General features: G+C 51.3%; 1 protein-coding gene across 1 annotated transcript in view; it reads left to right on the top strand.

The window, feature by feature from the left end:
- The first annotated feature begins 3,654 nt into the window (after positions 1 to 3,654).
- PRDM6 (PR/SET domain 6) overlaps positions 3,655 to 13,231 on the top strand; it is a 79,849-nt gene continuing 70,272 nt past the window's right edge. The window contains exons 1-2 of the mRNA XM_077171864.1: positions 3,655 to 3,908; positions 4,548 to 5,081. Of these exons, the coding sequence (XP_077027979.1) occupies positions 4,556 to 5,081 (526 nt within the window). The 5' untranslated portion in view covers positions 3,655 to 3,908; positions 4,548 to 4,555. The remainder of the gene's footprint in view (positions 3,909 to 4,547; positions 5,082 to 13,231) is intronic.

Genomic DNA, 13,231 nt, shown 5'->3' with positions numbered 1-13,231 from the left:
GCTCGGGCCTGGGGATCGCTGCCCCGGCAGGGCTCGCGTTGGGAGCACCACGTTTCGAACACGTGTGTAGACCACTGTGTAGAGCCTTCCCCTACCCCTTCTCCTCCCCCTCTTCTTCTCTTCGAGGGGAACTGGAATCCGAACGGTGAGATGTAGAAGAGCGCGAATCCCCGTGAATCCCATCTGAATAAATGTCTATATTAATGAATTATTAACTCGGCCGCTCGTGACCTTAAAACTGGAATGAGGAGACGCCTAGGGCAAGAAGGAAAGCTGCTGAATCCTTTATCGGACTCCTGTCAGAGGTAACCGACCATTTGTCTTTCCCAGATCAGGAGAATTAATTAATATGAAAGGCAAACTTTTTAATTGTGTGTCAAACGAAATCAGATAGGGTGTCCCCGATTCAATCCCTTGCTAAAAGGGTTTTAGCTCCCTTTTCTAACTCAAGCCTAAAATAAAGCCTTCGAGTTTTCAAAGAGAAGGGCATCTTTCATAAATATTGTTTACAAAACAAAACCCAACCAAGCAAGAGAAAAAAAAAAAGAAAGAAAAAAAGAAAGAAAGAAACCAGAAAACCCCACAAAACACAACCAAATACCCTAAAAGGAAAAAAAAAAAAAATCGCAGGGAAAATGATGAATTTGGGTAGTTAATTTATCGATCTTGGCTCCTCTTCCCGCTTGTTTTATTTTAGAGGTCATTAATCAATGAAGAAAAACACCACCGTGTTCCCCCTTTGCATTTAATACATTTACCCTCCTTATTTATTTCTTTTGAACAAATTCCTAGCAAATATTCACCAATCGATTCGTAGGCGATGGATTTTTATAAAGGTTTGATCGCCTTCTAAACAGTCAATGTGATTTGTTTCAGCACTCGTCCTCTAAATAATGAAAAAGCCTGAGAGAAGAGGAAGGAGATGGCAGTAGTTAAAGCTTCCTTTCTTTTTTCCCTCTCATCTTTATATCCAGGAGGAAAGAAATAAAATAATTTTTTTAAATTATATTTTTAAAAAAGCCAAACTCACAGCAAGAGCACACCCAAGAAATAGTAACAAATAGACCAGCTCGGGGGAGACAGCAGGGACGCGCACAAACCGCTCTGCCTGGGGAAGCGAGACCAGAGGTCAGGGTTGGCTAAAGCCACCCCGGGGAGGTGCAGGTTCAGGGCTGGGAGCCCTGCTGGCGGATCTGCCTGCTGGCTCTTCCCGAGGGAGTGGAGGGGCCGGCAGCGGAGATGCTTTGGAGAGACGGGGCGAGAAGCCGTGCCCTGCCCTGGCGAGGCGCGCCGCTGCCTTGCTGGCCGGCCCGGCGCACGAGCCCGTCCGTCTGTCCCGCCCGCCGCTCGGCAGCGGCGCTGACCCGCGGCTCACCGACCTTCCCCGCCGGTGCTCTCCTCCCTTCCCACCCTGCGCCGAGCGGACCCGCGCAGAGAGGCTCCTTGTGACTGAGGACAGAAGCGCAGGACGAGGCGCAGCGTGCCCGCCGCCCGGGAGAGCGGCCGGGCGGAGCAGCGGGCAGAGCCGGCCCGGGCTGCCGAGGGCACCGGCGAGCCCGCGGACCGGCAAGGACGGCGAGCCTTCCTTCTTCCTCTCCTCTGGTTCGGCAGGGTCTCGGAGCGCCTAGGGACTCTGTAAATCTTATTCTGCCACCTTGACAGCTCAAAGCGCTACTTTTCTGTCTGTTAAAAAAATGCCAGAAGCAACAGATTGAAGTACTCCTGAATATGAACCCTCATGGAATACTTCTGTTAACAACTCGAAGCAAATGCAGGTATTGACAATGTACTTAAATCCATTAGTTAGGCTCTTTCCTCTACTTCATCACATTTTTCTAGCGCGAAACGAATTTTTCAGATTCCTACCACCAAAAGAAATTCACTCTTTTCGAAAGAAGTCCGGTAAGGAAGACAACCATAGCACAGATGTGCACGTAAAGGTAAAATAAAAATAAATTAAAGAGTCAGATGGGGCGGAATAAAATTGTGACCAGGTGGGAGGTGGGTAGGAACGAGACGTTGTTTTAATGCAGAGAAAACAGAGAAAACCAAGCGCGCCCACTGCCAGTGCGCCCAACACTGACCGCCAGCGACGGCGCGAACAGACTCCCAGCCTCACCTCTGTCCCCGGGCTGAGCGGCAGCGCTGCGGAACTACAGAAAGAGGATTGAGAGAGCGAGAGGGATGAAAATTATTACATATTGCATCATGGAATTGATCAAAGATTTAAAGAAGGTTTTTATACCCAACTTTATAACCCCTAAAAATGGGTGCTGGGGGTGTTCCTACTCGTGTTTGCCTTTAATTTAGGTGTTATCAATCTATACAGCAGATGACGGATGACCTTGTCAAAATGACTCCAGTCAAAACATTTTTTGCCCCAGCCCTGTTCAAATTTGTGTTAAAATGTCCTGCCTTAGACACAGACAAAGTCTAAACAGCAGCAGCTTTCCCAGGCTCTGCGAGAATGAAGGGTGGGAAAGAAACAAACTAGAATCAGGGCGGGGAGAAGGGTGAAAACATGTTACACGCTCACACGTTACGTTTGTAGGCAACTGTGCATTCAGTGTGCGTGTAATACCCGTCTACGAGGGCTCTTCTGACACTAGAGAGATGTTTTGGTAAGATAAACAGTTCGTGCATTTTGTCCTCAATGCAAGGCATAATACGTACGAACCATATACCTAAGAATTATAGTTCTTGTCTGTTTTTTCACATGGTCCAGGAAAGAAACTGGAAAAAAGCCCCAAACTTGTTAAATACTCACTAATACGTGAGCTCAACAACTGAGCAGCGGGGCGGGAAACCCAAGTTTCTAAGCAGAATGGGGACGAAAAGTCACTAGAGATGAGAAGTTTCTCGCCACAGGTTGCATCTCCCTCTGGCATACTTCTTGCGCTGCGCTGCAACCCAGCACAAAGAGCAGGAGTGAGGCGCGCTAGTGGTGCCCGAGGATGCAAGGTCTGAGGAAGGAGAAGCTTCCTCAGGCGGTGGGTTCCCTCAGCTGTGCTGGGACTGGTCTCAGGTAGCCGAGGGGAAAAGGAGGCATGTCACCCAGCACACAGCACGAACTATCTGAGACAGTACCGGGACAGGTCGGGTAGGTGTCTAAAATCCACGCCAACCCCCGAGGGGGCCAAAAGCAAGTGAGGCAAGAGCCTCACAGCTGACATGAGACTGGCCGGGTGCGAGGCGCTTGGGCCGGCGGGGTCGGGAGCTCCCGACGCTCGGCTCTGGGGTGGGAGCAGCGGATCCCGCTCGGGAGGGCGCCGGTCCACCGCTCCCCTCCGCCAAGGTAAAAGCCAAAATCCCAGCTCTTTAGCTCATTTAGGGGCGATTGTACTTCGGAGCTAGGGTGGGGGGGGGGGGGGGGAGAGAAAAAAGAGAGGGAGGGAAGGAAACTGGAGGGAGGGAAACAGGAGAGAGGGACAGAGGTCGAAGGCTGGGGGGTGGGAGGGAAGGAAGGAGGAGGGAAGGGAAGAAAGGGGCACTTTAAAAGTTGAGCAAGGAACAAAGTGGAGGAAGTTGCCAAAAAAGAGCTCTGCATCCAGACTCGCTGGTAACTTCCCGATCCCTCCCCTCCTTCTCGTACACACCACACACACTTGTATTTTGCGCTGTCGTAAAACCCACGTGTCTCGCCCAGAGCCTGCCAGAGCCGAGCCGAGCGCCCGGCCGCGACTGCGATGCGCAGCCACAGCAGAGGGAGCCCGGTGGCTCGCAGCTAGCCGTCCCTCCGGTCCCCGGAACCTGGAGAAGGATCACCCCGCTCCCGCGTGGACAAGGACCGGAGAAGTCTTTGCTCCCGGCCGCTGTCCGGCTCGGAGGCTCCCGGAGCAGCCGACACCTCCGCACGCCGCCCGCGCAGCAGCAGCAGCAGCAGCAGCAGCAGCCCTCGCCCCGCTCAGGTAAGGCAGGCGCGGCCCGGGGCCCCTCCGAGCTGCCCGGCACAGCGCGGCACCCGAGCCCGGGGCAGGGCACCGCCGGCCGTGCCCTCCGCCTGGGAGCGCCCGAGTGGGAAACAGAGCGGCCGGAGAGGAGAGGAGAGACCCGCGCGTGTGTGCGTGTGACTGAACTTTCCTCCGCCTCCTCCTCCTCCTCCTCCTCCCTGTTGTCAGCGGAGAGTCGTTTGCTTCCGCGGAGAGAGGGAAGGAGTGAAAAGGGAAGGCAGTGCGTGCGGCGGGGACGCGGTGAGCGGGGGCTCTCGGGCTGTGGGCCGGCGTGAGGGGCTGCCCGCCGCCACCGCCCGCCTCCTGCCCGTGCTCCGGCCGGGCACCGCGGCACAGCCGTGTCGCCCCGGCCACCACGTTTCTCGTCCTGGGGCTTTTCGGGACGAGGCTTTCTCCTGACGGATCTGGCCGCGGACAGGGGAAGCGACGGGCGCACGGTCCCGCCGCCGATCCCGCACGGCCGCGGCGCAGAGCCCACGCGTGGCCCAGTGTGTCCGAGCGTCTGTCCGACCGCGTGTCCCACCGCGGGGTCGGGCGGCCCTGCCAGGGCGGGGCGGGGGTCTCACGTCTTCTGTCCCCTTCCTCCCTGCTCCACAGGCAGAGCGATGCTGAAGCCCGGAGATCCCGGCGGATCCGCGTTCCTGAAGGTGGATCCCGCCTATCTGCAGCACTGGCAGCAGCTTTTCCCGCAGAGCAGCCAGCTCAAAAGCAGCGGGCCCCTCGCCCAGCTCCAGCCACCCGAGAGAGCCGAGCTCCCGGCTGACAGCCTCCGCCAGCGCCCGACCTCCCTCTCCTCCGCCTCCTCCTCCTCTTCCTCGTCCACTCCGTCTTCCTCCTCCAACTCGTCCTGCGTCGCTGCGGCGGCGGCTTCTCTGGCTGGCCTGACCTCCCTGCCTGTGACCCAGGTCCCGGTCTTCGGCCCGCTGCAGAGCTCGGAGCTCCCGGCCGGGGGAGCGCCCGCTCCCCTGCAGGGCAAGGATTTGTGCGGGGCCGGCAGCGGCGGCGGCAAATGCGGCGACCGTGGTGCCGCTCGGTACCGCTGCACGGCCGAGGAGCTGGACTACTACCTGTACGGGCAGCAGCGCATGGAGATCATCCCCCTGAACCAGCACACCAGCGACCCCAACAACCGTACGTATCGTGCCCCTTCTCGCCCTCCTCCGCCGCTTCCCCTCCGCGCCTGGGGCCAGCCCGGGGACGCTCCAGGCTGCGGGACCGCAGTCGGTGCCTGCACCGCTCTCACTCCTCCGGGAGCATCCTCCGTCTTGCCCTTCCCTCCCTTTAGTTTTTGCCCTGATACCAGTAGTTTCAGGAGACGGGCTGCAGCCCTTCAGTAGCAGTTTTTCTGGTCTGAAACCCGGGTCCTTCCCTGGAAGGCACGCTTCACCCGAAAGGCTGTGGTGGGAGTAGATTTCTTTCGGAGGGCTGCTTAGGAAAACGGATTCAGCAAAAGTTCAGGGCGACTAACTACAAAGCTGGTCCTTTCTCGCCTTGTATGTCCCACTCCATTCCTGCCCGGAAAGCCCGGGCTTCGCTGAATACACAGAAATCAATTACTCCTCCGAGCTGGGCAGGGGAAAAGTTGCAGTTTTCATCAGATGATCTAGGGCAAAGTTTTCCTCTTTCTTATCTCGGAGTATCGTTTCCTTTCAGTCTTCGTTAACACCTCGTTGGTTTTAATTTCCACCCCTACGGAAAAGCATGACATGGTCATTTAAAGAGAAAAGCCGATTTTCTCGACGAAAAAGTCTGCACGAGTCAGAATTAATTTAGGACTTGGAGGTTCTAAAGAGTTTTATACTGCTGTTGCCTATTATACAGCTGGGAGGGTTTTTTTGGGGGGGAGGGGGCGCCCCTATCATTATACATCTGTATGGATGAAAGGTTTGTAATTTTAGAAACTTCTGTCTTTTTTTTACCCTGTATCTATCAATACGACGCAACCGAGGAAATTCACGACATGAAAAGAACTATATGAACTCCTAATAGTTCATCAGTTTTATAACTAACATTCAGAGCACACGGATCTGGATCTGTCCCTCTTAAAACACATGGCTTAGACCCATTCACTTTAAAAAATATTATTGTTTCAAACACTCTCTTTTATCCTAAGGTTTCCTAAAATTCTTTTTTTTTTTTGGTTGTCCTTCTCAACCACCACCACTCCCCAAATGTCGGTTTAAGGAAGGCTGTTGAACAGAAAAACGGTACCCCAAACCAGCAGTCCTGAAACACATGCCCAAGGAAAACGCGGATTCGTTTAATTCAATTTCAGATGAGGAGCTTGTTTTGAAAGTTTCCCTGACATCCTGCTATGTATTAATTAAACTGCGTGGATGCTAGCACAGTCTTCAGCACTGTGCATATGTTAGGGGGAAAGCTGAATCGGGGTTTGGTGGAGATTTTTCCCGCCTTCTTAACATTTCAAATGCTTCTATATTGGTTGTCGACTTTATTTTGAGCGACTTCCTCATGCTTAGTCTTACCTTGTAGTGAAACTTGTTCGTGTATTTTGTGTTCTCGGGTGAAGAAAACGTGATGTTATAAATTACATGCAGAAAATGGAATCCGAAATGCACTTCTAATCGACAACCGAACGGTTCAAACAAAACATGTTTTACTTCTCGGAGCCGCTCTGTAAACCTAAAGGGTAAAGGTTTTAAAAGGAGAAAGGAATATTAAAAAGCGTTTTGGGGGTGGGGGGGATATTTTTAGGGACTGAGTGGAATAACAGCACCCCGCAGAGTCGGAGGCGAAGCCTGAATAATTTCTTTCCGAGCGCGGTATAAAAGGTGGAAGCTTCGGGGAAGAGAAGGGATCGATTGCGGAAAGGACGCTTGTGAATCGCGTCCGGCTCTGACGGGGCAGCCGTCGCCGTCGGAAGGACGGGCAGGGGGCGGCCAGCGCCCTCTCGACTTTTTTTAATGTTTGTTTTTCTTCAGTTAGATCTAAACGTTCCTATAATTTACTTCTTTACAGGGCGGCTTTCGCTCTAGCGGTTATTAGTTGCCTCTGAGCGAAACTTTCAACGCGAGTGTTTCGGTCTTCTGGGACCAAGCGCAGTTGCTTTGGGCAACTCGTGCTTAAAAAAAAATAAAGAAAAAAGTAAACTGTCAGTGAAGAAGGAGTGCCGCAGCTACAGCCTGTGCCGCGCCATGCACTCCCAGCACTCGCACGATCAAGGGAACAAGCTGCAGGGCACGGGCCTGGCTGCCCCTGCGCGGCTCCCCGAGTGCGGCCCGGGTCACGCTAGCGGTCCGTGGGCAGCGGGATTTCCAGCCGCCTTCGCTCCCACCCTCACTCCCGTTTCGCATCATTCCCACCCTCACGCCCGTTTGAGGGGAAGGAGGTGGGGGCTGTGGGTGAGATGAGGTGCCGTCTACTTTAGTTTGAGTCGTACTTGCTTGCTGCACTTCCATCTGCGGACAGCCCCGAGGACACCCCGAGACGGGCCGGCTCTCCCCAGCCCGGCGCAGTCACCCGCCCGCCCAGCAGGCCTCGTCTGTTTCTCGGGCTCTAATCCTAGCTGTACCTCCTTCACCAACCGAGCGAGTGCCCCGTCTCCCCTACTTTCCCAAATAATATCCCTCTCTCCATCCCGAGCATCCCTTCCTTTTGCGGGGCTCCCCGCGTGGCCCCGCTCCCCGGCAGGTCCCACCCGCTCGACAGAGGCGCCGGCCGACTTCGCGTGTGCCCCAGTGGTGCTGCGGGGCCGGGACGGCCGCCGGGGCTGTCCCGACTTCCGAGGCTGTCCCGACTGCCGAGGCTGTCCCGGCTGCCGAGGCTGTCCCGTCCCGGCTGCCGAGGCTGTCCCGTCCCGTCCCGTCCCGGCCTCCCCGCCCGGCCCCGCTCCCCAGCGCTCGGCCCGGCCCGGCGCCGGGCGGCCGCCGCGGGAAGATGGATGGGCGGCGGTTTCCCAGTAGACACACGCCTTGATCGTCAAATATCAATGAATATGGCACGGTCTTGGGCGAGGGAAGGGGCAGGGGCCGCCTAGGAGCTGTGGGTTAAGCGTCTATATGCAATTGTTTTAAATTGAAAGGGGGTAAGCTAGGGAAAAATAATGATAATGATAATAAAAAAGAAGCAATTAAGAGGCAAAACGCTAACTAGAGCCCAGCGGTCTTTACCCCCAGGGAAGTAAAGGGGATTATGCTAAAGCCCCGATAAAGTGGCAGGCGGCTGGGGACCGTTTGCTTTCCAGCCTTGAATCTGGAAGGACGAGGATATTTCTGGGCGCTGGGGGAGGGGCGCTGGAGAGATCTCCTCGGGTGAGCCCGGGGCTGCGGGACCGGCTGGTTCCCTCGGAGGCTTGCCCCGAGCTTCTGGGGAGACGCTTCCGCACGGAGAGCTCTGAGACTCCTCCGCCTTCGCCAGCAAGCACCAACCTGCCACTGTAATAAATACGCTGTGCAAAACTGAAGTGTCACGCGACCAAGCACTTTGCACGCCTTTTCCCATTCAATTTATGGGGAGACAGTGTATATATAACATGCTGTGAAGTGGATCGGTGTGGAAAATATTCGGACTTTTTTTGTTTTCCTCTGGACTGCTGGTAACCTGTATGATTTAGCTATTTTACATCATTAGTTACCCAGCACTCTTAAATATAGCAGATAGCCATACATTAGATTGAGGTTAGAGAAGGTGGTGACTGTTTATTTAGGGTGATAAAATGGTCCATCAGCAGTAATCTCCATCGATATGTGCCACCAGGAGATGAAGGATGAGGGGACAAGCCACAATTAATTGCCCTATAGTTTTGTAGGAGAGAGTGGAGCCGGTGCGGGCTGAACTTCGATCTCCTCTCCTGGCGCCTATTCATCATCTCTACATTGTATATGGGGGTCTCTCAGGGGCAGAGGGTGGCAAGGTTTATCTACACACAATATTCTCCTACCCTTCTCATACCTGACACGGAAATTTAATTCATTCATACCTACAGAAGGCAGGGAAAATCAAACCCACCTCCCTCAACCCGCCCCCCACTCGCCTCTTAAAAATGACCCGAAAGCCCCTGACCCACTCCGGGGCGCCCGGGCGCTCTGGGGAAGGAGGAACAACCTCCGGGGTGTGCCTGAGCCCCGGCCGGCAGTGGCGGAGCCCGCGGCAGCTCCTGCGCTGCCGCCCGAGTCGCCGGCGCCCTGCGCCGCGGGGGAACGGGCAGCGAGGCACTGCCAGGGCGCTGCAGCCCTGCGAGAGGGGGCTCGGGCCTCCGGCACCCGGGCACAGCCCTGGGTCAGCGGGCCGGGCTGGGTCCCGCTCTCTGCAAAGAGTCGTTAGAATTAATAACTAAATAAATAGAGGGCACCCGACGGGAAAACGCATCCGTGTTTCGTACCCCCGAAAGCCTGCCTCCAGTGAGGCAGCCTGATAGAAACTGCCAATAATTTGGTGAAAGGAGGTGGGTGCCAGTTCATCGATGAGGAAACTGAAATACGAGAGAGGCTGAGCTTCCCTGGAAAGCTCCAGCCCTCAGGAAACCGACAGAAAGAGTCTCTTCCAGACCTCCCTCCTGCTTAGCTGGGTACCCGGGCCCAGACAGGGATGCAGGGCCAGCCGTAGTGATTTATACTTGCAAGTGAGTAATACCATGTGAAATGATGGCCACTTGCACTGGATACCTGCATGCTGGTGGTGAATTATGAAGCAAAGGGTCAGAGGCCACCCTTCTTTAATACCAGCAAACTGCAGGTATCCAGTCTAACTGCACCTTTGAAGCATATTATTGCTGAGGAAAAAATGTATTTCTTTCATTTATTGTTACAGCTGGTTTGGTGGTAAAAACACTGTGTTAAACCCTAGTTTCACTGACGAAAGGTTTTTTCTTTCAGATTTGCTTTAAAGTGTGCAGTAGTAGTGTTATTTATGTTGGTGTGTGTTTAAAATAACATTTTGGGGGCAATGATATGTCCTTTTGCCTAGGTTTAGTACTTTTAATGTACTCACATGGATTTATAGTATTGGCATTACACTGTGTTCATTTTTCTGGAGGCACATAAACAGTAACATCTTCCAATCCTTCCATAAGAACCATGCCAAACAGCTCCTCTAGGAAATCCTCTAATTTTCTTTTTCTTGCATCTTCCTTTCCTTAATCCTCCTTATCTATAGAATATGAAGGTATAAAGATGGAAACTGATCTCCTTCCAAAGTGTTTGGCTGTATCTGGGCTTGTAATGCAGTATTCCCACTGACTTTACCTTCTACATCTCTAGATTTTATCAGGACATACTCTGCTCTGGCTGCAGTCCTACTTTATTTTTCCATTTTCAGCAAGTCCTCCAATTTTCTTACATTTCTTGCTTCTTCTTGACTTGATTTGGGGCTTGACTGATGCTATTGCAGAAAGTAGAATTATCCATTTCAGCTGTTCTCAGTGAAGCCCTGTACTCACACTCTCTGAGGCCAATACTGGAGGAAGGGCACAGGACACCTCTCCTTGTCACCCTATCTGGCCATGCTCTGGGAAGTTCACACTTTTAGAAGCATCATTTTCGTGTGAACCCCCCACACCAGTGTAGGTGATAATGGCCACTCTGGTGATGTCAGTGGACCTCAACACTCCCCCTCTCAAACCCCCGCTTCTTTTCCATGTCTTATTAAGCATGTTGCTGCAGTGTGCCACATTATGCTCTGCAGCACGCACAAAGATGATGCTGTTCATCCTGCTGTGAGGCAGGATAGTGTGCAGGTCTTGGAGCTCTTGATTTTTTCCCCAAAATGATATGAGGGAAATCCTTCCCTTGCCCTCTGAGGCAAAGGAATACATTGCCTACAGTGGTGGTCTTTAAATGGACGCTTTCATGTATTACACTATTACACAAAAGTTAGTTGCAGAAGAGGAAAAGATGCACAGTAGCTTTTTGCTCCAGGCATGGTAAAATATAGCTAGGATGGCTTCCATTCCTTATAACATTTATGAGAATTTTTAAAGATTTTATTTGTGCAATTACATAGCAACTAAAGCTAAATGTATGAAGCATGAAACTAAGAAGAATTTCAGTACTGCTTAGTATTAAAGACAGATTCCTCCCTTCTCATCAACAAGACATTAGCCAAAACAGTTTCAAAAGATGTTCCATTTTCCAAATTTTCAGCTTTGGCAGGACAAAGGGGAAAGGAACACAGCAGGGGATCAGATACTGTGACTGCCAAGCATTAAGACATTACCACTGTTTTTGGACACTGGAAAATAAATATCACCATGTGTGACTTTCTGTAAGGGTAAATGACAGTGACACGGGGTTTGTTTATACTCCTTGACAATTTCTTAGTTTCTTTTTCTTGGAAATGTAGAAATAAAATGTTTAATCCAAATTCATGAACACACATTGTCAGAATTAAGTTAAGGAATTATTGTTCTAGGCAGGTACTGAAATTTTTGTGTGTGAAAAGTTATGTATATCTGGTGGCCGTATGCAGGAACTCAACACTGAGATTGTCTGACTGGAGTAAAGAAGATATTGAGCAGGTTTAATGTAAATTTCTCCAGAGATACAATTCCTTAAGCCATTGTAATCAGCTAGTTATGAGGAGGGTTACGTATCCAGAAAATATTAAAGCAGTGCAAATAATTAAAATTCAAGGGCCTACCCTGGTGCTAACTGACATCATGGTTAGACATCATTTCTTTAAGCTCTCAGTTTTCCTGTAAGATTTTTTCTTTCTAACTTGCATGGGTAGATTGAAATCAATTGATTTCATAGAGTCATAGAACAATTTGTGTTGGAAAAGATCTGTGAAGTCATCAAGTCCAACTGTAGATCATAGAGTTCAGCCATAATCTGTTTAGAGTGTATCACATGCCAAACTGTTTTGGATCGTGGGCTTGCTTTTTCATTGTTTGGGGTTTTTTCTTCCCTTTTCCTATTTGGGATCCTTTCCTATGTGACCTCCAGTGCCAAACTGCAGTGCTGCCCCTAATATCTTTGGATAGGCCAAAACCACAGGGTTTCTTGATGACTGGTTTTGAAGAGGAAAGGGAAGAAAAGATGCTGTGCTTATACCTCACTTTCCAAACTAGCTGTGGAAATAATAACAAAAAAAAAAAAAAACCAACCCCAACCGCCCTGCTGCCCCATTCCATCCCTCTCCAGCATATACTTGATGCCTCTTATTCATCGTGCCTCAGAATGGTTGCAGGAATATCTGCTGCGTTCTTTTAGGACTCGCCAGAAATATCTTCCCTGGGGTCCTGCAAATCCCAACCTCTACCCGCCATGCACCTCTAATCGACGTGGCTCGGAGAGCAAAACCCCTGTGCTGCGGTGCTTCAGCCCAAGAGAAGTCGTTTTGTGGCAGGGATTATGTCCTTAAGGCGAGGAGAAACTGCACCCTGCAGCCCAAGTCAGGCTTTTTGGCGGCGTAAGGGCGGTCCCCACGTAAGGTGGCTTTGTCCTGCCTTGCTGCCGCGCTCCTGTGCCTCCTGCCCGGACCTGCTAGGGATGGATGGCTTGGGGCCAGTTTGCCGTGCAGCCCTTCTGCAGGGGCACCCGCCGGAGCAATGCACAGCTCAGGGCTTGTCTCCTTGCCTTCTGCTGGGATCTGTAAGCGATGCTGCGGGTAGGGAGCTCGGACTGACGAGCACCACGTGGAGACAGGCGTTTTCTGAAGACTCAAAGGTGTAATGATCTTGAGGGAAATTAGCCTCCACACGTAACTTAGTAATAATTTCTTGTTGCTGAATGCACCACTTTTTTAATGGTAAAATTTAAAAGAGGATGACAGGAAAAAGTGTTTATGTAGTGTGTCTAAAACTGGAGAATACACATAGAAGCCATAATTTGAAGATGCATCTTTTACTGTCCTCTAGCAGCTTTTGCTGAAATGAGGAGAGGGTTTTCCTTTGAAGGATCTGTAGGAAAGAGACCTACTTAATACACAGTACATCCAGTTTGGAAAGAAGAGCATCTGAGTCAGGGCCCCTGAGAATTGAGACTGTGGTTGCAGGCAGTCTAGCAAGTCTAAATCTGTGGCATAGACCAAGAAACTCCCACTTCTGTAGTGAATGCTGTGCTCTGTTTTTATAAGGAGTGGTATATAAAATTATTAGGGGAAAGATGTAGGACTTGCTACAAGAGTACTGTGCCAAAATTATTGGTTTTTCTTTGTATTTCTGGAATAAATTTATATGAAAACATTTATTGTGCTATGAAAATGAAATGTGAAGAAGACGGCAATTTATTTCAAGAGATTCATTGTTATGTTAACTTGGCATATCTCCAGAGAAATTAATTTCTTGAACATGAAACATTTTCCTGGAAGATGTACATTTGTGG

Source organism: Agelaius phoeniceus, chromosome Z, assembly GCF_051311805.1.
Source record: "Agelaius phoeniceus isolate bAgePho1 chromosome Z, bAgePho1.hap1, whole genome shotgun sequence".
Lineage (NCBI taxonomy): Eukaryota > Metazoa > Chordata > Aves > Passeriformes > Icteridae > Agelaius > Agelaius phoeniceus.
Note: the sequence above shows the minus strand (reverse complement) of the source record. Positions and strands in the feature narration are given on the sequence as shown.